We start from the raw sequence: 23782 nt of genomic DNA, 5'->3' as shown, positions 1-23782 counted from the left end.
CTGTTTGGTTTATCCTCCCATTGCGAAACATTATTTTATTTATTTATTTATTTTGCAAATTATTGGCTGGTTTTATCAAAATACTTAATACTAACCTATGGTCACGAGCTGTGGGTCGTGACCGAAAGAACAAGATCCCGGATACAAGCGGCCGAAATGAGTTTCCTCCGCAGGGTAGCCGGGCTCTCCCTTAGAGATAGGGTGAGAAGCTCGGTCATCCGAGAGGGACTCAGCGTCGAGTCGCTGCTCCTCCACGTTGAGAGGAACCAGTTGAGGTGGCTCGGGCATCTGGTTCGGATGCCTCCTGGACGCCTCCCTGGGGAGGTGTTCCGGGCATGTCCTACCGGCAGGAGGCCCCGGGGACGACCCAGGACACGCTGGAGAGACTATGTCTCTCGGCTGTCCTGGGAACGCCTTGGGGTCCCGTCGGATGAGCTGGTTGAAGTGGCTGGGGAGAGGGAAGTCTGGGCTTCCCTGCTAAAGCTGCTGCCCCCGCGACCCGACCCCGGATAAGCGGAAGAAGACGGACGGACTTAATACTAAAATAGTTCAAACTGGGGAAAAATCTTCAGATTGTCCATATCCACTGAAATATTTGCAAATGCTGTTGATTTTATATTATTTTATTATTTCTATTTTATATTTGACCAAAGAAATTAACCTGAGCAGCGATCCAATCAGAGTAAAGCTTATATTTACATATCGAATATTAATGAGAAATCTAGCCATCTCATCTGCCAGGAAAAATGCTGATTCCATCAATGACAAGCTCAATGGCCTTGAAGATTCATTGGAAATCTGGTTGGTGAAAGTCACAGGTAAGCACTGCTGATTCTGAAGGCCCATGTGTAGATTAGGTTTACATGGTAGCACATATGGTATGAAATCTGATTTATAGCATCCACATACTCTACTGGAAGTAGTGCAGACAAGAGAGATGCTAAGAAATAAAGAGAATAGGCTTTAGGGACAACATCACACAATTTTATGGCACACATATTAGAACGTGTAAATGTATGTTCGTGCTTCATTAAAGCCAGCAAAGGAGATCTTACTGGCTCCAATAGCTCATCACTGCTAAGCATACGATCACAGCTATTATATGTTCCACTCTTAGATTGATATAAATGGCGGTTCCTTTAAAATTATGGAAGAATAAATATAAAACTACAAGGTATAACCTCAGCATTAAAAAAAAGAAAAAAGAAAAAACACTAGCAGCCATTTTTTTCCAGACATTCTCACCACCTTCAAGACATGTGACAGTAGTGACACGCCCCCTTGCGGCGCGTGTCCGCCACACTCAAGTTGGGACAAGATCGCTGCGCGTGCAGGAAGGTGCGTAGCAGAGCGTCACTAGAGGAATGTCAATGTGCTAATTGTTGCGGCTTAGACTCCCCGCGACTCTCGGACTCGGATGCATCTGACTATTTGTCCCTGCACACCCGACTGACCATGAGCAGCGCCGAGAGTGTTGTGGAAAGCGGCATCGGGTTGGAGCCCCTTGACGGCAAAAACACCCTCTTGCCGGGCAAAGCGACGCCGACCGGGGGCACGGGTCGCGGCCCCTTAGTGAACGGCGGCCCCAAAGTGACAGCCAACGGGCTGCATGATATCGAGGACCGCATCTTGAGGATCACCGGATACTACGGCTACAACCCGGGATACTCCAGTCACAGAAGTAAGTGACAGCATGCACGCAAAAACGAAGTCAAGAGATGCAACAATACTGGACGAAAAGATGGATGGATGGATGGATGGATGGATGGATGGATGGATGGATGGATAGATAGATAGATAGATAGATAGATAGATAGATAGATAGATAGATAGATAGATAGATAGATAGATAGATAGGCCTCAGAGGGAAAGAAAACATATATTACACACTCACTTTTCTATACTATACTATAGAAATTATGAGGCTTACTTTACTGCATTTTTCATATTAGAATGGAAGAAAACACCAAAACTATTTTCACCTTTGGAATTATGCCTTACTTACCATACGGATCTGTATTAGAACATAAACAAACAAAATTGCACTCTCATTTGTTCCCGTTTTTCTATACAATTAAAATGATTGATGACACTTAACTATACTATATCATATTACTGTATCCTATAAACAGGGGGGAAAAAGGGAAAAATATGTTAATTTATTACACTATTTTCTAGGGATGCTCGACACCACTTTTTTTTCCAGACCAATACTCTTTAGTACCAATACCACCTCTTCTTTTGATTGATAAAATTTCCCCCAAAAACAATGACAGATTGTTTAAAAAAAAGGCCTATATATTCCAATAGAGCATTTTTCCTTAAAATTCCCAGAAATGAATGGCATTTTTTTATTCTTCGAATTTCTCATTTCTAGTTCTTGACCATAAAAAGGCCACAAGAGTGTGGCTGATACTGGTATCGGTCATCATCGCAAGTACCGGTATCTTGCAGGGCTCCATACTGCCCCTAAGTAGAAGCATTTTTGCCTCTACGATTTGAAACAGCAAGACTAAAAATTTCAAGAATTCGTGCCAGTGCAACCAGTAAATTGGCAGATTAAAAAAATTAATATATATATATTTTATTCTTGAATAGTTTTTTTGCTGTCATTCTGCTCCACACTTCAGTCCATTTGTCAGTCATAGGCTTTATAGTGAAAACGAGTGAGATTAATATTTACTTTGCTAGTTATAGTTAATTTCTAAAAATGTCTTAGGGGCTACACGAAACTACAGCACACATAACTAAATGCAGCTCAAATCAATGACCGCAGTCATCCAAATGACAAGTGAGGCTCTCTTGCCATGATGAATGAGAATGCTATCAGCTATCTCTTGACTTTGATAAAAGGCACGCAGCTTCATGTCTATACATTCATGGTTTGTCAACATGCTTTTGATTGGTGGGGCAATATGGGGACTTTTGCTGACACAGACAGAAAGCCTGTAGGATTGTATGGGAGTAAATATGCTATTTTGTTCTAGGGATGATCTTTAAAAAGTTGATTTTGGTGGTGGTGACATTTTACACAGCAAATTCTGTAGTGTTAAATTGTGTTAAAAATCTAGTGTTAATTATTTTTGAGTTACTGAGTGTTGATTTTGGGTGATATTTGAACACTCACAGTGCAGAAAAAGCTCTATGGGTGGTGTTATTTCAGGGAGTCGAACTAATTGACTCCAGGCTGAGTTACCTTATGCTTCTGCTATGTTTTTTTCCCCTGGATTTTAAGGGCAACTCTAGATTTGGATTAAAGATGAAATTATACAGTTTTTGAATTATTTTCTTCATGAGTTAATATAAAAAAAAGCGCGTGAGACATAAAACAAAAAGTTTCCGGATTTTCACGAGTAGTGTAATTTATGTTCATTATTTTTCTGTAAAACTAAAAACGAACATGTAGTATCTCGTGGCGTACTTAGTGTTGTTGCCCCCCAAGTGCTAGGTACTAGGTTCGAGTGCCACTTTCTCCATTTGGGTTGGAAAATAAAAACTTGTCAAGAAGTAACACTAAAACTGTGAGAAATTAAGGGAATTAAAGGAATGAATATAACACTTCATGGTTAAAAGTAACAACAAAACTGTGAGAAATTAACATCAAAAATGAAAGGAAAAAAACACTTTTAAGTGTTAAGAAATAGCACTGATAATGTGAAAAAATAACACTGATAGAAGAAAGTAGATAACACTTTAAAGTGTATAAAATGCACTTTTTTTGGTGTCAAATAATAACACTAAGGGTGTTGTAATTTCACTCTACCAATGAGTTAAATTTTGACACTTTTGGAAGTGTAAATTTCGGAATTGGTGAGAACTATATAAACTTAGGGAAAGTGTTACATTTAACACTATGGGAGTTAAATTCACACTTGCGATTTCACTGTGTATAACAGTTGACAATGCATACAAGGACTGCAAAATGCCTTTTTACCTTGCACCACTCTAGTTGTCTATCGCCCTTATTACGTATGAGGAGCTAAAAGCTTCACCCCAGATGAATTTGACTTTGCACGCAAGCTCCCGAACATCTCACCCCGGCTGTTACATAATAGCTCAACTACACATTATTTAAACATCGACAAGTCCTGCACTCCCAATATCGTGAGGTTGCACCTTTTTGCTTTCTGTTTGTCAGACGAAATGCATAAATGCAAATTCAGTTAAGAACATGCTCAAGCTAGGGGTCCTTAAGATGCTTCTCATCACCACAATAGATTTTTAGGCAAGGAAAAGGAAATGAGCTTTGTGCTCATTAACTGTGTCCTGTCTGTTATAGTAGATTAATCACGGATGCAATCATGCGCTCTCATTTGGGGAGATTTCTAGCTGTCCAGGTTGGTCCCATGAGAGGGAACGCTGATTAATGAGCAGCAACCCAAATTTTAGATTGGAATCCCAAACACAAAACAATTCCAATAATGAGCCAATTTTCATTTGTAAACAATGTGGGAATACAATAAATGTGATTGTTATCGGAGAAGTTTTGATTTTTAGGGTGTTCAATTAGCCGTATTGCAGGACTTCATTGTAGTCGTGAGATATCATCAGGTGTGCTTTAATTGTTCCAAAAATATTTATTTACAACAAATAATGTGAATTAATTCAATTATCTATGTCAGCGATAAGAAAATTAACGTACATTTCTTTTTCTTTTTTGCAAGTGTAATCACATCAAAAGGCCACCAGAAGGTGCATTCATCATTATTGTCATTGTTTAATGACACATTTGACAAGTTGAGTCAAAATATTTACTCCTTTGAGTCACTTTAAAGTATATTGTATATGAATAGCATCATAGGCAGTTCTATTCACATACACATCATTCCACATCGCATTGTGTAACAGAGGAAGGTGAATTATGGGATGTCGACTGTGCTGTAATTTCAGGCCTAAGGGGAGCAGGTGTGCATCATAATAACACTCAATCCCAGTCTATAAAAGACCACGAGTCCGCTAGCTGAGGGCTTTATTTGATTTGGGAAACATTTCAGATTTGCCGATACGATATGCCATCTGTGCAGCCCCCGTCTAGTCATCAAGTCATTTTAATTTATTTGTGTGTTTTTTAAATTATTATTTTTTATTTTTAGATACAAGGTATTCCTTAGGGCGCAGTAGTTGTAGAGTTATTAGACACACTATGATGGTTAGTGAGAAGCAGTCATTAATTACTTTTGTCAACAAGAGTATAAAAACCTAGAATTTTTTTTATTGTACATTTAGAACAGATATAAAATGTGTGATTAATTGTGAGTTAACTAGTGAAGTCATGCGATTAAGTATCATTAAAAATTGTAATCGCCTGACGCCCCTAATTTTTAATATTTTTTTCTTTTAAAAAAAAGAGAAAAAATTTAAAGATTATTAAAATTGTTTAAAAAAATAATTAAAATGACTTTCTTTTTTTAAAACCAAGAAAAGATTATTAAAAATTAGGGGCGTCAGACGATTATTTTTTTTTTTCGTAATTAATCGCATGACTTCACTAGTTAACTCACGATTGATCACAAATTTTATATCTGTGCTAAATGTACAATCATTTTTTTCTAGGTTTTCATACCGTTGTTAACAAAAGTGGAAAAAACGTTAAACTAATAGAAATAGTTTAAATAATTTTTTGACGTCTATAGCCGTCAATGGCAGTGAATGATTTAATCATGTATTGTACAGGCAAATGAGTATTGCTTACCAAAACGTCGATGAGCATCAGTTCCCACAAAGACGGAACACTTGCCTATGGCATAATGATATATTAAGTAAGATCCTGTTGGCATTTTATTATTATTGCCACTTGCCATCTGCGAAGAGCAAGAATTTGCCTCTAAGGGAATTGTGTACTACATTTTATGACAAGCTCTCGGCTGTAATACATGATACCGTAATGGTGTTTTGAGGCAAAGCCAACACGGCTTTTAACAAGAAAATAGATAACATCCCAACCTCGATGATATGCACAAGAGGGATGGAAACAGAACTGACTTTCGAGAAAGGCCAAAGTGCTTTTTCCCAGCGTAGTTGTTTAGCTCCTGTTGTTCCACACGACAATAGCATGCAGTAAATGCCTCCTCAGCGTCTCTTGGAAAACCATTAAAGTAATTTGCTTTGTAACCGGTTTTAAATGGCTAAATTTAAAAGGCGACAACACAGTAGCGAAGGCGCACTCCCTGCTGGCTGAACAGGCCTAATGCAGGAGGAATGACAGGTACTGCTCAGCAATGTGATTGTCCCGTCACTCCTTTCACAGCGAGACTGCTTAATGCAGATTAGAATGAGAAACTACTTGCATCATTGAGGGATGAATACACCACGTTTAATAATTCAATCTTCTTTTCTGAAGCAAATTTACAAACAGAGTCAACAGCGAGTGAATTTCCTTCCATAAACATCGAGCATTATCATGCAGCTATTTTGAAATAAGCCGTTCCCATGCCTTCTCTCGCCGAGCTATTTATAACCATCCGAGTGTCGACCGGGATGTAAGCCTTGCCCGAATGACTCCTGGAGTGCTGTTAGCCTCCACCGTCTCCTGGGGTGATCTGTGAAAACACCCTGCATGCAATGGGGGCAGTGTTTCACCGCGGGACCTTTAGATGTGCTGACCTGTACTCACCATCCTGTGCACTGCAGCCATATGTTGATGTACGTCCCGTCAGGTGATTTTGGATAGCCGGTCAGCTTCAACTTCACTGTGATAAATGCTAAAATTAGATGATATTATGGCACAATGGAGTCAACTTTAGAGTGGTCTTTCACTTTTTACGAGCATGCCTGAGTACTGTGAGCTGCCTAACAGTGCCCTTGTGGACTCTGTGAGTGCACAGCATCAATAAGCTGACCTTCAATTCCCTCTAATGTTATGTTTACTCTTGATTTGTTGCAGCGTGTACATAAGGATGGAGTCTAATGCAGCATACACGCATGAAGACAGGTCAACTTAAAAAAAAAATCACTCATAGAAACAGTTCAGTTGTCATGCATAGGTTCAGTACTAGGCATGTCCAAAAATTAGGGATAACCAATACCAGTACGAGTTCTCAACTCTTGATACCGATACCACCACTAATACTTCTGATACTTAAAATTTCCCCCCAAAACAATGACAATTTTTTTTTTTTAAATACCTATATTTACCAACAAAAAAATTTTCTTGGCAATTTTCTATTCTACTTTCTCATTTCTAGTTCCTGATAGTAAAACAGCCACAAGACGGCTACCAATATCTTGAAATAAGACCTGGTAATAGAACTCATTCATCACTACAAAAAAGAGCAATAATTAGCGATGTTCGATACCACTTTTTTTATACCGATAACAGTATGAGTACTGAACTATTCAGCCATTGCTGATACCAATACCAGTAGTACATCTGATACATACACCCCCCCCCCCCCCCCAATCCAAATAATCTTAAACAAAAAGACCTATATATCCCAATATAGCTTTTTCCTTAAAATGGCAGGAAATTATTGGTGATTTTCTATTCTTTTCATTTCTTATTTCTAGTTCCTGGTCATGAAACGAGTACAGATACCTTGAAATAAGGCCTGGTATCGGCCTGATGCCATTAGCTTGTATCGGTATTCACCCATCCCTAGTAACTAATAGCAATTAGTTAGCCATAAAGATAGCATCAACAAAGAGAAGGACATAGGTATGAATTTGCAATATTTTCAGTTACAGTATGTGTCTAGACTCTTAAGCTTCCTTTAAAAAAAAAAATTGTGTTGGCACTTTAGACCTAAAATGTGTTTAAAAAAAAATTCAACCTTAAATTAGAATAAAAAGGGGGGTGGGGGGGAAGCTATTATGGAAGCAGCCTTTTGATTTTTGTTTGTAAAAAATAAAAAGATAAATAAATAAATTGTATTATTTAGTTCATTCGATAATGGTATAGCTTTTAACACAATGTTCTCTAGTTATTTGTAAATACTAATTTTAAAAAATCTGTTTCAATTCAGGTTAAAATATTGATGTATACTATTTATTCAGTAATGAACGGTTGATTTTTTTCCTTTTTAATATTCAGTTCTTAATTGTGTTTATGACCTTGTTTGAGTGTTTGGGGTTCATTTTATCGAGTTTCCTCTGTGGACTTGCATGGTTTCCCTGACGTCCACCTGATTGTGTAGCTTGTTTCCTCTTTGTCCTTCCTCACACTTTCCAAAAGGATTCAATGCATGGCGGGAGGAGCTGACTGGTGACCAGTCCAAGGTCTAACCTATACTTATAATCAGCTGTCAAAGCCTCCAACTCAGCTGCAATGATGATAAGCGTTATAAAACAAGGATTGATAGAAATGCATTGTCTATGCTATTTCGCGATTGGCCACAAGGTGTCGCCATCTTCTACAGTTCCAACTGCAGTACATGGAGGGCTGAGTGAGTTCAGACACATCTGGCAGTCGAGGAAGAGAGGATGTCTCGTCTTGATGGTTAAAACAGCAATTACTAACTCTTCATCTTTCCTCCTGGTCTTTATTGAGAGATTTAGTGACAAAGAGGCTCTCAAAAAAGCCTCATACGAGTTAGATGTGTTTGGAAATCTAAATGACAAAAGGGCCTAATAAAAGGATTCAGTGCGTCAGTAGATGGGAGTGCAGCTGTTGCTATGGGGGTAAAAAGGGTAGATTATTTTATTATTTGCTGCTTTGATCTGTGGTAGGCACGTCCAGTGTAGTTTTGGTGGTCACAATGGACAGAAGTTATTAATTCAACATTGTGTTCATTTTAGGCTTCATTCTTGCCAGATGACACATAACACATGCTACAAAACAAAAAAAAATCTAAAAAACACTGTGTACATTTTACAGAGCGACAATTTTTCAATCCTACTGCCCATTTAGCTTACATTTTAGAGTGACAGCTGCAGTGCTTGTGCTGGGGACACCACTCTTAATCAGGTAGCGATTAGCATCCTGGGCTTTGCTGACTGCATGCATTCTTTTGCCGTCCCTCTCTGTCTAGCTTTTGTCTCCACTCATCAGCAGGTCTATTTTTAAGTGACCCTCCTCTCACGGGATGCATCCTCCTATCTTCTGCTTACACCACAGCAAATGTTATAGCTTCAGTCCAACTTGGCTGGCATATTGATTCATTATAATGGCAGCAAGTTTAGGGTCCATTTAGCTGAACTTTGCTAATTTTTGGTCGGGATTATATGAGATATATTAAACGTGCACTCGTGGTTGTATATCACATAAAGATATTCCACCAGAGTACTACATGTGTCTGTAATACGGCTTCAGACAACTAAAAGTCACCTTGGTATTGAAATATGTCCCTCAACTATCCAATGAGTAACTTTGCTTAGGCGCAGCACACATAAAATTATACTGTACATTTTGGTGCAGTGCTAGAACTTTGACTGATTGATCTGCACTGCAGAGAAGAGACAGATGACTGATTGTGATAACCGTCATCCTAAGCCAACAACCCCCCCCCCCTCCTAAAAAAAATCTATTTATTATTATTTTTACAGCTCGTTATAGTGAAAATGTAGAATTGTGAAATAAATGTCAGGCATACATCATACTAATTTAGTGTTCTTGTAAGTCAAGAGCTTCAGAAAATGTCCATTAAACTTACATGACATAAACCACAGTCAAAATTTCTATTTATTATTATTATTATTTTAATTATGTGTTTAAATGTATACTGGATGTTTCATTCTGCTTTCATTTAAACTAGTGATATCAAAGTTAAAGCGTTAACTCATTGACAAGCAAAAAATATTGCATTAATAATCAGTATTAGTGCATATTAATAACACTATTAATTTTGACCACAGATGATCCTTTAGCTTGACAGCAGATGACGTTCAGAATATTTATTCATGTCATATTATTGGGGTCATTTTTTTTTCAATTTTGCATGTAATTAACTGATTAGAAAAATATTAATAGGATTAGCCTGTGCAGTGGAACAAAAAATGTTGAAGACGTCCTCATAACATTAGATGTAGAATGAATTAACACATAACCGGTGCTCTTCAAATTTGGCGGCCAAAAAATATTGATTAAAAAAAGTATTTTTAATAAGTGATTAATCACGATTAATCACATTTCTAAGATGTGATTAATCTGATGTAAAACAGCTCCAATTTAAACATACAACACAATATAAGATAAAAAAATAAAGCATTGGGACAGAAATAATCCAAAATGGGTCAAGAATGGACCGACCCAACTTTTTGAGTTATTTGAGGTTATTTGGGTCAAATTAAATTAACAATGAATACCCCCACAAAACAACCCCAAAACTGGGTTGCTTTGTGGGGGTATTCATTTGACCCAGCTTTTTGGGTTAATCAAAACACCCAAATTGAATTGGGTCAAAAAAAGAACTAATCGACTTTGAGTTATTTAACACAAAAAGTTAAATAACGCAAAGACTTATTTAACCCCAAAAGTTGGGTCAAATTTAATTAATAACCCAGAAAGCAACCCAATTTGGGGGTTTATTTTGTGGGGGTATTCATTTGACCCAGCTTTTTGGTTAGTTTACTAACCCAATTGAACTGGGTTAAAAAATGAACTGACACAAACTTTTGAATTTTAAGACAAAAAAAATGGGTCAAATAAAATTATTATAAAGCAACATATTTTGGGGTTGTTTTTTTTGGGTTATTCAGTTGGCCCAACTTTTTGGGTCAACTGAATAACCCACAAGTTGGGTCAGTCCCTGTTTGACCCAATTTGGGTTATTTTTTGACCCAACTGTTTTTACACTGAATATACCTCTGATTAACAATAAATGCTGTGATCCCTCCAGGGGGCCATTTTTTTTTTCATAGCCAATACCAACATTACAAATAGAGCGTTGGCCCAAAACTTTAACACAGTACCATCATGTAGGCCATTTCTAGAACTCATTTAGATGATGTTGATGAGATGCACAAATAATCTGATAACACGTGAAAGTCAAAACATGACAGTGTACTGCAGAAGACAACGAGGGATTGCAGAGACAAGCCCGCTCAGGTAGAAAGAGGACAGGGAGCACTAGAGGAGAGAAGCTAGCGCAGCATAATTAGGCTGGGCTGCTTGGTTACCATCCAAACAAAGCTGCTGATTTGTGGAGCAAAAGAGGAGGGAGGGGTAAAGCCAGCTGAACAGAGACAAACGAGATGGGGGTGGCGAGGATGGAGTGAGATGAGGATAGTGATTGCGCCGTGCCACACACACTTGACGCTCAGTCTCCCTTGGAGACAGTGGCGGGCGGCGCTGGATCACGGCATGACATTGCAACAGTAGTAGCGCCAGTCAGCTGTGTCACTACTCTCCACACAGACGAGAGTGCCGGAGAGTGAGCCGGAGTGTTGGGGAGAAGAGTTGACAGATCTGGGAAGCAGGCAGGCAGCTAGGCGGGGGCGGGTGGGGGAATAAGTGAAGAGTGGGAAAAAGAAGAAGCGGAGGAGTAAGGATGCGCGGAGCGAGGAGGAAGAGCTGCTGAGCGTTCACACACATAAATAGACTTCCCAGGGAAGGACAGTGTGTTGGGGCCCCCAGTGGAGGATGAAGAAGCACTCGGCCCGAGTGGCTCCTCTCAGCTCCTACAGCACTCAGGTCCTGACCTGCCCCATCTCTGAAGGTAACTTCAAGTTGACTCTACATAAAGCTTGCGTCTTTACATGTAGGCGAAGTGAACAGAAGAAAATCATTTTTTATATGACACTGTTTTCGAGGGTGACATGCTGCATGCAGATGGATAGCCAGCCTGGATAAAAAAACAAAACAACAAAACAAACACATCAGCAAGTTCTGCTCATGTCCTTTCACTCAAAAATAAGCAAGAACGCGGATCCCTAAGAGCTTCAAACATCTAAATCCGTTTTCTAATCTGTACAGCTCACCTTTGTTTTAGAGAAATCAGATACCCTAATCCCCTTTCCGTAAACATCATCAGCATCTCACTCCTCCTTAAGACGACTTACCGGGGCTGCACATTGCTGCTGACGTGACCATGAGTTCCAGCGGGAGTCCATCCATCAATGTCACGAGAAAAACGCACACCAGATTGAAATGTTGGGTTGGATTTAGGGAAGTGCATCACACGGGGGGCAGAGGAGCTCCATTAAAAACAAGCCAGTAATGAATGGCACTTCTTCTATGCAGCACTTTGGAGCTGCTTGGTGAGAGTGAATCAGCGTTGTGCTTTGAATGACCTCATAGGAACATAGTGTAAATATATAAATAAATATATGGTTTGAAGCAGTGCAATACTGTTGGAACTTTGGAAGCAGGAATATTTGTGAGCAATAACACAGCCTCAATTGAGAGGAGAGTGTTGGCCATGAGAGCTGCTTCCCTGGGGCAAGGGAATAGCGGAGTTTTAATATCACTGCATCTTGGCGCCAGATCAGCCTGTAGCGGCTTTTATACCTTAGGACTGAAGCGCTTGCATCCAACACGAAAGGCTTTAGTGTTGCTGCACTCTTGCGGAATGACAGCAGACAGAGTGGAATGAGACCAAATCACTTTCACAAATTCTCTCAAATCTGTAAATTAGCATCGTGTGGCTCATGGGTGTATTTAGGTATTTAGTGAAGTTTCATCCCCAAAACGTACAAAGAATAAAAACCGGGGGTGGGGGGTGGACATACGTGTTTTTTACATAGCAGCGACGATATACTCTCATACCATTAGACAAGCAGGTCATTGATGGATAAGTTTGTCCAATGATGCCCATTTTATGAAATATGATGTGGTGCGACCAAAAATAAATAACCTATTTGGGACTCTTATTCTGAAATACATTTAAAAACTGGAGTTTATATTATCCACGAGACAGTCAAGAACACATTGGAGTATCTACTATCAGGTTTGTACTGCCACACACCGATGTAAAAAAAAAGTTACCCTTTGAGCAACTGGCATGAAATATTGTATTTCATATTTGGACGTCATACGGTATTACCTGTGAAAATATAATTACTAGTAATATTAAATTTTTCCAACAAATATGCATTTTCATGGTAATTTTACTTGCGTGGCCTAGCTAGCTTGTTTTGTTTAGATGGCTAATTGTTAGCTTTATAACTAGGATTTAAGTTGAAAGTATTATGTGGTGCGACCAATCATCATCTGGTGCGACCATTGTAGAAAGCTTCCCATGATAGACAAACATTTTTTTTGTGTTTTTTTTAATTAAATGTTAAGTTTGGTATTATTTTGAGTACTTAAAACTCCTCACAATTGTTACTCTATGATGATTGTTCCCTCCTCATGCAAATGGAGTATATATATATATATATATATATATATATATATATATATATATATATATATATATATATGCATATGCAGAATTAATTCAGGAAGATGATGTTTGATACCACTTTTTTCAGATTGATACCAGTACAAGTACTCAACTTTTCATCACCAAAGCCGATACCACTAGTACTTGATTGTAGACTGACATTGTAAAAACACTCAATAATAGATATATTTTTTAAAGAAAGACCCATATATCCCAACATTAAATTTTCCCTTAAAATTGCATGAACTTAATAGCAATTTTCTTTCATTTGTTCATAAAATACACACACAATAAATTGAATTTTAATAAATAAATAAATAAATAAATAAATAAATAAATAAATAAATAAATAAAATGAAACTAATAATTCAGTGGCCAGAATAAATCTTAATTAAAATATGTGGTTGTACGCCTTAAGGGGCATCTCTCAGACATGTATGCCTTTAGTTCCTGGTCATAAAATGGCCAGTATCACGAGATACCTAATATCGGTACTCGCATATCTCTTGCAATCATCAAAATAAACTTGTCATGATGAAAATAAAGCGGCATTATCCCAGTGGAGTGAAGAAGAGGAGAAGGCGAGCGGAAAATGAAAAGTTTTTGTCAAAACTTTTTAATGGTGACACTGAATGTCTGTAACTGGCAACTGCAAGATCCAGACACTCTTGCCAGTTGCAGCACTGTTGTCAGGCAAGATTATCACACAAGTAAACAAAATATGATGCAGTCCTAACTAACACATTAGTACATTTATTTGTAACCTATATTGTGTCTGCCAATAACAAAGGCGTAGTCGCTAAAGTTCATTAGCTTACCTCCAGAGGCCCTTCAGGGCGGTGGTATTAGTGTATTTGTGTTCCATTGCAAAAATGTAACTTAAATTTAACTCAAAGAGAACTCTAAACTAATAATAACACTAACAGAGAGTAGTTAATGAACCTCTGACCAGTAATCCAGTTCCAGTCATTTGCTTATTCAGTCTTAGTGGCATTAAATGTGTTTCAGTGACACTGATGGCTAATTAAATATTTAATTAATTTACACCATAATTATAAGTTGACTTGATAAACACAAGCAAAGAAAGTTATTTACTAGCAATCCATTTTCATTGAGCTCGTGGGTGGCTTTACTGCACTCCCTTTTGCTGAACTGCTTATCGATTGAAGAGGGGTGGGGGGGGGGAGCGGGGGGGTCCATCGATGCAATAATGAGCACTGAGATGCTTGGCTATGCCGGAAGGGAGATACTTGCAGGCATGCTCCACATGCTGAGCTAGCAAAGACAACTTGGGCAGCGGGCAGCACAAGTCGTCTTTGATTTCCTGCCTTGGTGTAAATTGATCACGGCATGCGGAAAGTTAAAGAACGTACCTGAACTTGTCTGTCGGTCGGTCCATGTAAAATACTATGACATTCATTTTGGTTCCAGTTAAACTAGTGTTAATTAAGACAGTTTTCTGTGTCAGTAAAGGTCACATTAGTAGATTCTGAATGCAGTTTTTTTTGTCTGTATATTATAATCGTGATCTTGACATTTTAGCCATGCAGTGAATAACTATTGGCCGTGATATATTAATACACTCATTTTATTTTAATGAAATTCAACTCACGCCCTGCTGGATATGCAGGATGCAAGGATGTCAGAGTGAAGGGGCGTGAAAAGGGTGCAGCACCTCTTGAGCTGGGGGTGGGGTCAATGCCTTGCTCAAAGGCACCTTGACAGTGACTAGGAATAAGACTAGCATCTCTCCAAAAACTACAGTATTTGCCATTTTATTTTTGTCCACAGTAAATATAGATAATACTTTTTTAACAAAAAGTTTGAAAGTTTTTTTTATTGTACATTAAGAACAGATATAAAATTTGTGATTAATTGTGAGTTAGTGCTAGTGAAGTCATGCGATTAATTACGAAAAAATTTAATCGCTTGACGCCCCTAATTTTTAATAATCTTTTCTTCGTTTTTTAAAAAATTAATTTTAATTATTTTTTTGAACATTTTTAATAATATTTTCTTTTTTTCTTTTTTTTTTTAAAGAAAAGATTATTAAAAATTAGGAGCGTCAGGCGATTAAATATGAAAAAATGTAATCGCTTGACGCCCCTAATTTTTAATAATCTTTTCTTCGTTTTTTAAAAAATTAATTTTAATTATTTTTTAAAACATTTTTAATAATCTTTTCTTTTTTTCTCTTTTTTTTTTTAAAGAAAAGATTATTAAAAATTAGGGGCGTCAGGCGATTAAAAATTTTAATCATATTTAATCGCATGACTTCACTAGTTAACTCACAATTAATGACAAATGTCATATCTGTTCTAAATGTACAATAAAAAAGTTAAAATGTTTTTTTTATTGTACATTTAGAACAGATATAAAATTTGTCATTAATTGTGAGTTAACTAATGAAGTCATGCGATTAATTACGATTTAAAAAAAAATTTCATAATATTTAAGGCGATTACAATTTTTAATTAATCACATATTTTATATCTGTATTTCTAAAAACAATTCTAGGTTTTCATCCTCGCGTTAACAAAAATGGAAAAAAATGTTAAACTAATAGAAATAGTTTAAAAAAAATTTTTACGTCTATAGCCGTCAACGGCAGTGAATGAATTAATCACTGGACGTTTTGCTGTGTATGAGTGGCAATTTATCCTGAAAAAACTATGTTTGTCTTTCCTTTAGGAGAGGATGGTTTGGAGTCTCACGCCGAGACGCCTGGTAGTGAGACAAGTGCTGAGAGCCAGTCGTACCAGACATGCACCAGCACAGTGCTGAAGGTGCTTGGTGGCTTGCTGATGGTGCTTTGCATCTCCTCCTCCTGGGTGGGTACCACTCAGGTGGTCAAGCTGACCTTCCAGTCATTCTCCTGTCCCTTCTTCATATCCTGGTTCAGCAGCAACTGGAATATCCTCTTCTTTCCTATTTATTACTCTGGACATGTGGTGACCACAAGGGAGAAACAGACACCCATTCAAAAATTCAGGTAATTTGTTTCTCGAGCCAGGGTTGTAAAGCTCCGGGTGGGAACTTCGCATGGAGCTGCTGGCTATCTCAACTGAATTCTCATCCATGACACATTAGTTTTATAGCCTTGTGGTTGACTGGTAATCGTTCCAGAATGTAGTCCAACATTCACCCCATGACAGCTGGATATGGTTCGAGCCCCATTAATGATCTCAAACAGGATAAATACTAGAGAAAATGGATCGATGGACAGATGGTTAAATGGATGAACATACACTACAGTGTTTCCCACAGATTTGAAATCTACTTGGGTGGGTAAACTCCACTTTGGGGGGGAATTTGTGCCATTTTGCACTTCAGATTGTGCATTCTAAGGAATTTTCAGAGTAAAAATGTTGTTGTAACATTACTCGGTTACTCCATATTTTTTGCACTTATTTTATATTAAAATAATAATACAAATAAAATAAGGCTGTCATACGGATTATAAGTGAAAAAAACGGGATCGGGACCAATCGGACGTGAATTCACAATCCCAAAGCACAAACTGCGAGCATAAAGTGCACAAAGTGCTATGCGGTGGCTAAAGAGAAAATATTATGGGATGATTCTGGCCGAAATTACTTTACAGAGAAAAATTTTAAAACATCAGACACTTTAACCCAGATGTCAATAATCCATTCACATATCGTGACATACCTTGTCCGGCCGGCGCTGCCTCCCAGTTTGTTTTGGTGGAGTGTGTTCGCCTTCTTTCATTGATCGCTCCCATGCTTCTCGCAACTTTACTTTCAAAGCCCAGTTTCAATGACCAGTTGGAGTTCCGTCGTTAATCCTCCCAGAATGGTGACATCACAGATGCTCGGGGCTCAGGCAATGACCAATCACAGCTCACCTGTTTTCTGAAGCTGAGCTGTGACTGGTTGTTACCTGAGCCCTGAGCAACTGTGATGTCATTTTCCCTCGACAGCAAGTGGCAAAATAGCCATCCCCTGAGATTTTGCTTCATAACTCATACGTATACCAAAAATGTAATGTTAATCAGAATACCATATTTAGACTAGTGGAGCTGCATAGAACATATTGTCAAGCATTTGAGGGGGATTGACTTCCCCTTGGGGGCGATGTGACCCCAGTTTTGCTTAACGCATATAAAGTGTACGTAATTACACATCCACTACAGTAGGTGGCGGTGGCGCTTTCATTGTCAGAGACTGCGCAAGGAATAATAGCTTCTGTGCAGAGGTGTATTTACAATTATTTTATAGACAAATAATGTAATTTATCGTTGCAGTGGAGAGTTGGCGGGATGTGTGGCGGGAGGGGGATTGATGTGAAATATTTCTTCTTCTTATGTGTGTGTGGGGGGGCATAACAAAAAATAATCAAGAAGCGCTGCATTAATCAGTATCCAAGAAGTAGCTCTCAGTTTTTTAAAGGTCGGTGACCCCCTGCACTACTTTGTATATACAAAAGTATTGGCCATGTGGTCACTCGCCTACAGGAAGGAAAACAAAGGAAAATATTTCAGGTCATGCACACTATGCATTTTCTTCCAAACAAAACGTATCCAAACTCTATGAACCTTGTTTTGTGGGACACAGTCATGATGGAACAGAGAGGATTGGCACAGGATGTCTGACCTCAACCCCATCATCATATTTAGCTGCAAAACAGAAACCATCTCTTCTCTGGACTTAAATGTTAGGTAGTATACATGTATACATAGGTGAACTAATGAATACACACACGCTCGTACACACGCACATACACATACTCACCCACATACAAAAAAATAAAAATAAATAAAAAATTAATAATAAAGAGAGCAATGATACGGAAGCGTATTACATTCACTTGAAAAAAAAAGTCCTGTTTTTCTGACTAATTTTTTTGAGGGAGCATTGTTTTTTTGAATAATTTTTTTCCCTGTTTTTTTAAATAATTTTTTTCCACAAATATTTTTTTCCCTGTTTTTCTGAATATTTTTTTCTCCTGTTTTTCTGAATTTTTTTTGGGACAGAAAAGAAAATCTGTAAAACTGAAAAAAATATTCAGAAAAACAGAAAGGAAAAAAAATACTCAAAAAAACAAAGCAACCCAAAAAAATTAGTCAGAAAAACAGAGAAAAATATATTTTTAAAAAAAACAGAAAAAAATATATTTAAAAAAACAGGGGGAAAAATTATTCAAAAAAACAACGCTCCCCCCAAAAAATTAGTCAGAATAACAGGACTTTTTTTTTTTTTCAAGTGAATGCAATACGCTTCCGTACAATGATGATGACATGTCAAATCGGTAAAATTACCGAATGAACAATACTGAGCTCTCCAGGAAAAAAAAATAAAAATAAAAAGGTAGTATACATGTAATGGCCAGGCATCCCATTACTTTCATCAAATCCATGTCATTATGGAACAAAGCATTAAAAGATACAGTGTCTTTTGCCAGAGAGTGCAGCAAGCTGTTTGGCGAAGAAGGGATGACTCTGAAGCATTTTGTAAAGAGAACCGCACCTTTCTCCATCCTGTGGACGCTGACCAACTACTTGTACCTTATGGCCTTGAAGAAGCTGACCGCCACTGATGTCTCCGCCCTTTACTGCTGCCACAAGGCCTTCGTCTTTCTATTGTCCTGGATTGTCCTCAAGGACCGCTTCATGGGTGTCCGGGTATGTACGTTATGAATTTTTAAAAATAAAGCAAGTTACGTGAATACAACTCATTAACGGACCCCTCGTTTAGATTGTTGCTGCCATCATGGCCATCACAGGGATCGTCATGATGGCGTATGCTGATGGTTTCCATGGCGATTCCTTTGTGGGTGTCGCACTGGCTGTGGGCTCAGCCTCAACTTCAGCTCTTTATAAAGTGAGAGCACCGACCACCCAAGCATATTAAGCAACAGGTCCAAGCAGCTGGTGTTAAGCATTTTGTCTTGCCGCCACCTACAGGTGCTGTTCAAGATGTTCCTGGGAAGTGCCAATCTTGGCGAAGTGGCTCATTTCCTTTCCACCATGGGTTTCTTCAACCTCATCTTCATCTCCTGTGTGCCCCTCATCTTGTATTTTACCAAAGTAGAGCAATGGGGCTCCCTCTCCTCACTGCCCTGGGGTTACATGTGTGGCCTGGCAGGACTGTGGCTAGGTGAGAATGACATCATTGCTTTTGCTTTCGTTTACATCCAAATCAGTATGAATTCAAGTCACATACAGTAAGTAGTACAGGTTGTAAGATGTACTTAGCACATTTGGCCCAACTTACAAAAAAATCAGCTAAAATGTCAGCTTTAATCATTCTATTGTGTATTTTAGTGTTCAACATTTTGGTCCACGTCGGTGTGGTCCTGACGTACCCCATTCTCATCTCCATAGGAACTCTACTCAGTGTACCAGGAAACGCGGGTGAGGTTTCTCTTTGTGTTTCAAATATTGCCTTCGGTTTTATTTTACACTCTGTTCCAAATTATTATCCATATAAGTCACGTTAAATAAACATCCGGGTTTATTGTTTATCTTGTCTGAAAAGATCACTGATTCAATTTCAGACAGTTTACCCGTGGAGACATTTTAAATGTAATGACTGAAGGAGGTTGTCAAAGTTTTTTTTTAATTAAGCGATTAATCGTGATTAATCAAAATTCCAAGATGTGATTAATCTGATTTAAAAAATGTAATCGTTTGACAGCTCTAATTTTTTTATTAAAATAGGTAGTATGTTGAGTTTTTAAAGTCATCATAATCTTGTTTATATACAATGTTCAAACTCTTTTTAGGGCTTACTGCAGACAGCGGTTATGTTTTGTTTTGGTTTGTTTTTGTTGTTATTATAGTTACATATAGTTGTGGTTATAAGAGGTGCATTAAGTCGAGTACTGTACTTTAAATCCCCACTGAAGGCCAGGATACTTAATGTGCAGACTGCCTCTGCACATGTAAAGTGTCCAAATTAACAAATTTAACAGCTTCTTGATTGGTTTATGTAATCTAAAAATAAATAAATAAATAAATATTTTTCTATTTTCATGCCCAGCACGTTTGCGTTGTGAACATAGCCAGCTTGCTTTCTGGTCAATGCACTCAAAAAAAAAGAGAATTGTTGAACCAAATTAAGTCTAAAAAGAGAATTGTTGACCAACTTAATTGAATTGCTTCAAGTGGTAACACACAATTGAATTAAGTTAATCCAAGTCAATATATTAAGTTTAATTAATTATGAGGTCATTAAGTTTAATCACTTGAGTTCATGAAACTTAATATACTCATTTTGGATTAATTTAAATACCACTTAAAGCAATTTAATTAAGTTGGTCAACAATTCTCTTTTCAGACTTAAGTCATTTCACACAATTCTCTTACTTGAGGGTTGGAGCCGATGTGAATTATTAAAATGGTTAAATTCCTTGCAATTGCAAGCACTGTGACTCACAGTGTGCTCAGCACCTCTTCAGCCCAAGAAAGCCAATTACGAGCGTTGCTCAAATACAGCACACATGTGCAAATGTGACTGTATCTAGCAAGGGGAGAGTCATGTTGCCACGGCAACACAAAATGCCTACAGACAAGTTCTTAGCTTTAACCGAGATAGACCATATAAAGGTCAGGGAGTTACACTGAAGTGCAGTTGTGCCGACGCAGCGGATCAGGTGGATCACTTTTTCGGATGCTGAGCCGCATTTTCTTCACTTATCCGCCTACTCATCCCCGTAAAGTCACTTGTATAATTAATCTCTATCTGCTTTTGTTTTGTTTGTCTACCCTGGCCCGCCGCCCCAATCCTTACTGTAGCTGTCGATGTCCTTAAACACGAGGTGATCTTCAGCATGGTGCGCCTTGCGGCCACGTGCATCATCTGCCTGGGTTTCTTGCTGTTGCTGCTTCCAGAAGAGTGGGACTCGGTTACGTTACGTTTCCTGGCCACCATCGCAGACAAGAAGTCAGAGGATCACGGCGAGGAGCTCACAGAATCCAGCATTCACACGAGAAGCCGCAGTCGGGCCAACGGCGCCGTCTCCCTTCCCTTAGCATGACATTGTGAGACTCCTCTGCGAGCTTCTTTCCTCCACTGCCCACCCAAGGAGGGGAGACCGGAAAAAACATGATGAAAACAATCACAAGATATGACAGATTATCAAGATTATTTGTCAAGGATGCATCAGATGCACCTGGCTCACTGCGAGAGGGATAATTATGATGTTGAAATGAAAATGGTGGAAAGTGTTATTTACTTTCTCGATAAACCTGCCACACTCGGTCCCTCACACGCTGACTGACCTCTGACCTGCTCTGCTCTGCAGAATGTATTCTGTGAATATAAATCCTGGCAGGGACAGTCGGGCTAGACCTATATATATTTCTATTTATTTATTTATTTAAAGACACCAACGTGTATTTATTTCAAATATTACTTACATGAATTATATCTAAGAAAAACTAACAGTATATCATTCCTATGTATAGGCCTACAAGTATTTTGTTTGTTTTCATAATGATTTAAAAAAAACTGTGCTCACATTGTATTAACTTTTATATAACCAGCCAACTAGCCAAATGTTAATCTAAGTATACAAAAGTTGGCTTCATTGAATCTCATGGTTTCCCACAACTTCTTAGAGGGGAAGTCAACCCCCTAAATTTTCTTTACAATATGTTGTATACGCTCTAAGAATTCTAAACATGGCATTTTGATCAATATTGCATTTCTGCAATATGAATTAAGCGGCAAAATCCACTTGTTTTGATCCATCTCAGAGGGCGGCCATTTTGTTACTTGCCGACCAGCCACAGCTCACCTGTTTTCTGAAGCCAGGCTGTGATTAGTCGTTACCTGAGCCTTCAGGAACTGTGATGCCATTTTTTAAGTCAACAGCAAGTTGCAAAATGGCCGTTCCGTGCCCTGGGTGGCGAGGTGGTACCATCGCTTGCCCTCGATCGAGGCGGCGCAGGTTCACTTCCCGCTCGGGAGACCACGTTAGTGTGGGATTTTGAGTGGATGCGTGTGAAAGATTGATAGATAAATAAATGAATAAATAATAAAAATGGCCGACCTGTGGCGATGGATAAGAACAGGTAGATTTTGTTGCTTAACTCATATTCCACAAACACAATATTAATCTTAATATCATTTTTGGATTAGTGGGGCTGCATAGAACATATTATTGTAAGGTAAATTTGGGTGGTTAACTTTACTATTCTATTCATTGAACATTGTTGGAAAAATAAATGCATAACTTCTGCTACAAAAAGAGCGAGTACAAACAGGGCAGAACAAAAAAATGAGTGCAATGTTCAAATATTACATAAAGATTCTTAAAAATTAACCATATTTTTAAACAGCGTAGAGCAAATTGAAATATTCATTTGCTCAGGCTTCATGTTCGCGTGAGCAGGATGTCTCTCTTCGACAAACTCAGTTGTGGGAACAAAGAGAAGACTCATTCGAATATTAGATTTTTTTGAATGACTATGTTGCTTTTTTTGTGTGTCTTTTTTATTTATGATGTTAAACCTTTTCATTTCTGAAAGATGAAATTCGGGACTTTGCGGTTCTTTCTGAGGCTTTAAAGGACTGTTGCATTAAGATTTTAAAAACATTTATAAAATTTTAATTTGCATTCATATAAAAGAAGGCAAGAAACAGCTGGAGCAGGGCATTAATCAGCCGAGCTGGAATGAATGAGTTATGAGTGTTATTACTTGAAATTCAAACAGTGAAGGAGATTGAGATGAGTGCACGGCGCTGCAATTTATCACCTTCTCCAAACACACACCATCTGAAATAATATGTGCATGCTACCGAGCAATAGAGAAAAAGCCTAGGGGAAGTTTTAAGATGCACAGCATACAGTGTATGATTGGTAGCTCTCTCTCTCTCTCTCTCTCTCTCTCTCTCTCCCTCTCCCTCTCTCTCTCATTATCTCCCTCCCCACCCCCTCTCTCTCTCTCTCTCTCTCACACACACACACACACATGTTTATTTTACTATCTTTGTGAGACCATCTCATTGACATAATGCATTTCCTAGTCCCTTGCTCTAACCCCAACCATCAAAAATGATTGCCTACCCGTGTTCCTTACCCTAACCTCAACCATAACCCAATTCAAGCCTAAACTTTAAAACCAAGTCTTGACCCTCAAAAAGAGGTCTGAACTCTGTGAAATCCTTGAATGTTGGCCCCAATATGTAATAAAAACAAGACCACACACACACGAGTCTACATTACAGTGCTTCTCTGGTTTAAGGAGCACAGTGAGTGAGCCGAGACCGCTAATGAAGCGTTTACTAAGGTGACATTTAAACACTTCAAATTTAATAACACGGAATAATCCAGTAGTCCAAATCAAATGTTATCCAGTTGTATTTGCAGAAAGCAATATAATGCCAAGAGAAGCTGATATTTTATTAAGCCAACAATTTGTCAAATAACTTCTCTTTCCACCCAGAAAGATATGCCAAAAACATCAAGCTCTCTCAAGCATTTGCCGTGAAATACACAAGGACCTGTGGGAAGAGTTTCTATAGAAACATCATCACAATAAGAAAGTGTAGAAC

The 23782-nt window shown here is 38.3% G+C and overlaps 1 protein-coding gene across 3 annotated transcripts; it reads left to right on the top strand.

Annotated features, from left to right (window-relative positions):
- Positions 1-1323: 1323 nt before the first annotated feature.
- On the top strand, positions 1324-23437 carry slc35f4 (solute carrier family 35 member F4). 3 transcript variants are annotated; one of them, XM_077556127.1, is made up of 7 exons: positions 1324-1681; positions 15951-16251; positions 18684-18903; positions 18977-19102; positions 19186-19378; positions 19606-19635; positions 21019-23437. In XM_077556127.1, exons 1-7 carry the CDS (start codon positions 1456-1458, stop codon positions 21258-21260), a joined length of 1338 nt encoding a protein of 445 aa, XP_077412253.1. In that variant the 5' UTR covers positions 1324-1455; the 3' UTR covers positions 21261-23437. The 3 variants fall into 3 exon arrangements, with proteins under 3 accessions (XP_077412253.1, XP_077412245.1, XP_077412261.1); XM_077556119.1 differs by having other exon boundaries at positions 19546-19635; XM_077556135.1 differs by lacking the exon at positions 1324-1681 and adding an exon at positions 11173-11591 and having other exon boundaries at positions 19546-19635.
- The last annotated feature ends 345 nt before the right edge of the window (positions 23438-23782 follow it).

The sequence above is a fragment of the Vanacampus margaritifer genome, chromosome 1 (assembly GCF_051991255.1).
Source record: "Vanacampus margaritifer isolate UIUO_Vmar chromosome 1, RoL_Vmar_1.0, whole genome shotgun sequence".
Lineage (NCBI taxonomy): Eukaryota > Metazoa > Chordata > Actinopteri > Syngnathiformes > Syngnathidae > Vanacampus > Vanacampus margaritifer.
Note: the sequence above shows the minus strand (reverse complement) of the source record. Positions and strands in the feature narration are given on the sequence as shown.

Bases quoted from the DNA above. Each gene is read 5' to 3' on its own strand.
- slc35f4 (XM_077556119.1), top strand. From the start codon at position 1,456: ATGAGCAGCGCCGAGAGTGTTGTGGAAAGCGGCATCGGGTTGGAGCCC. The intron at 1,682-15,950 runs GTAAGTGACAGC...TCTTTCCTTTAG, and splicing joins GGGATACTCCAGTCACAGAA to GAGAGGATGGTTTGGAGTCT. The intron at 19,636-21,018 runs GTGAGGTTTCTC...TCCTTACTGTAG, and splicing joins CAGTGTACCAGGAAACGCGG to CTGTCGATGTCCTTAAACAC.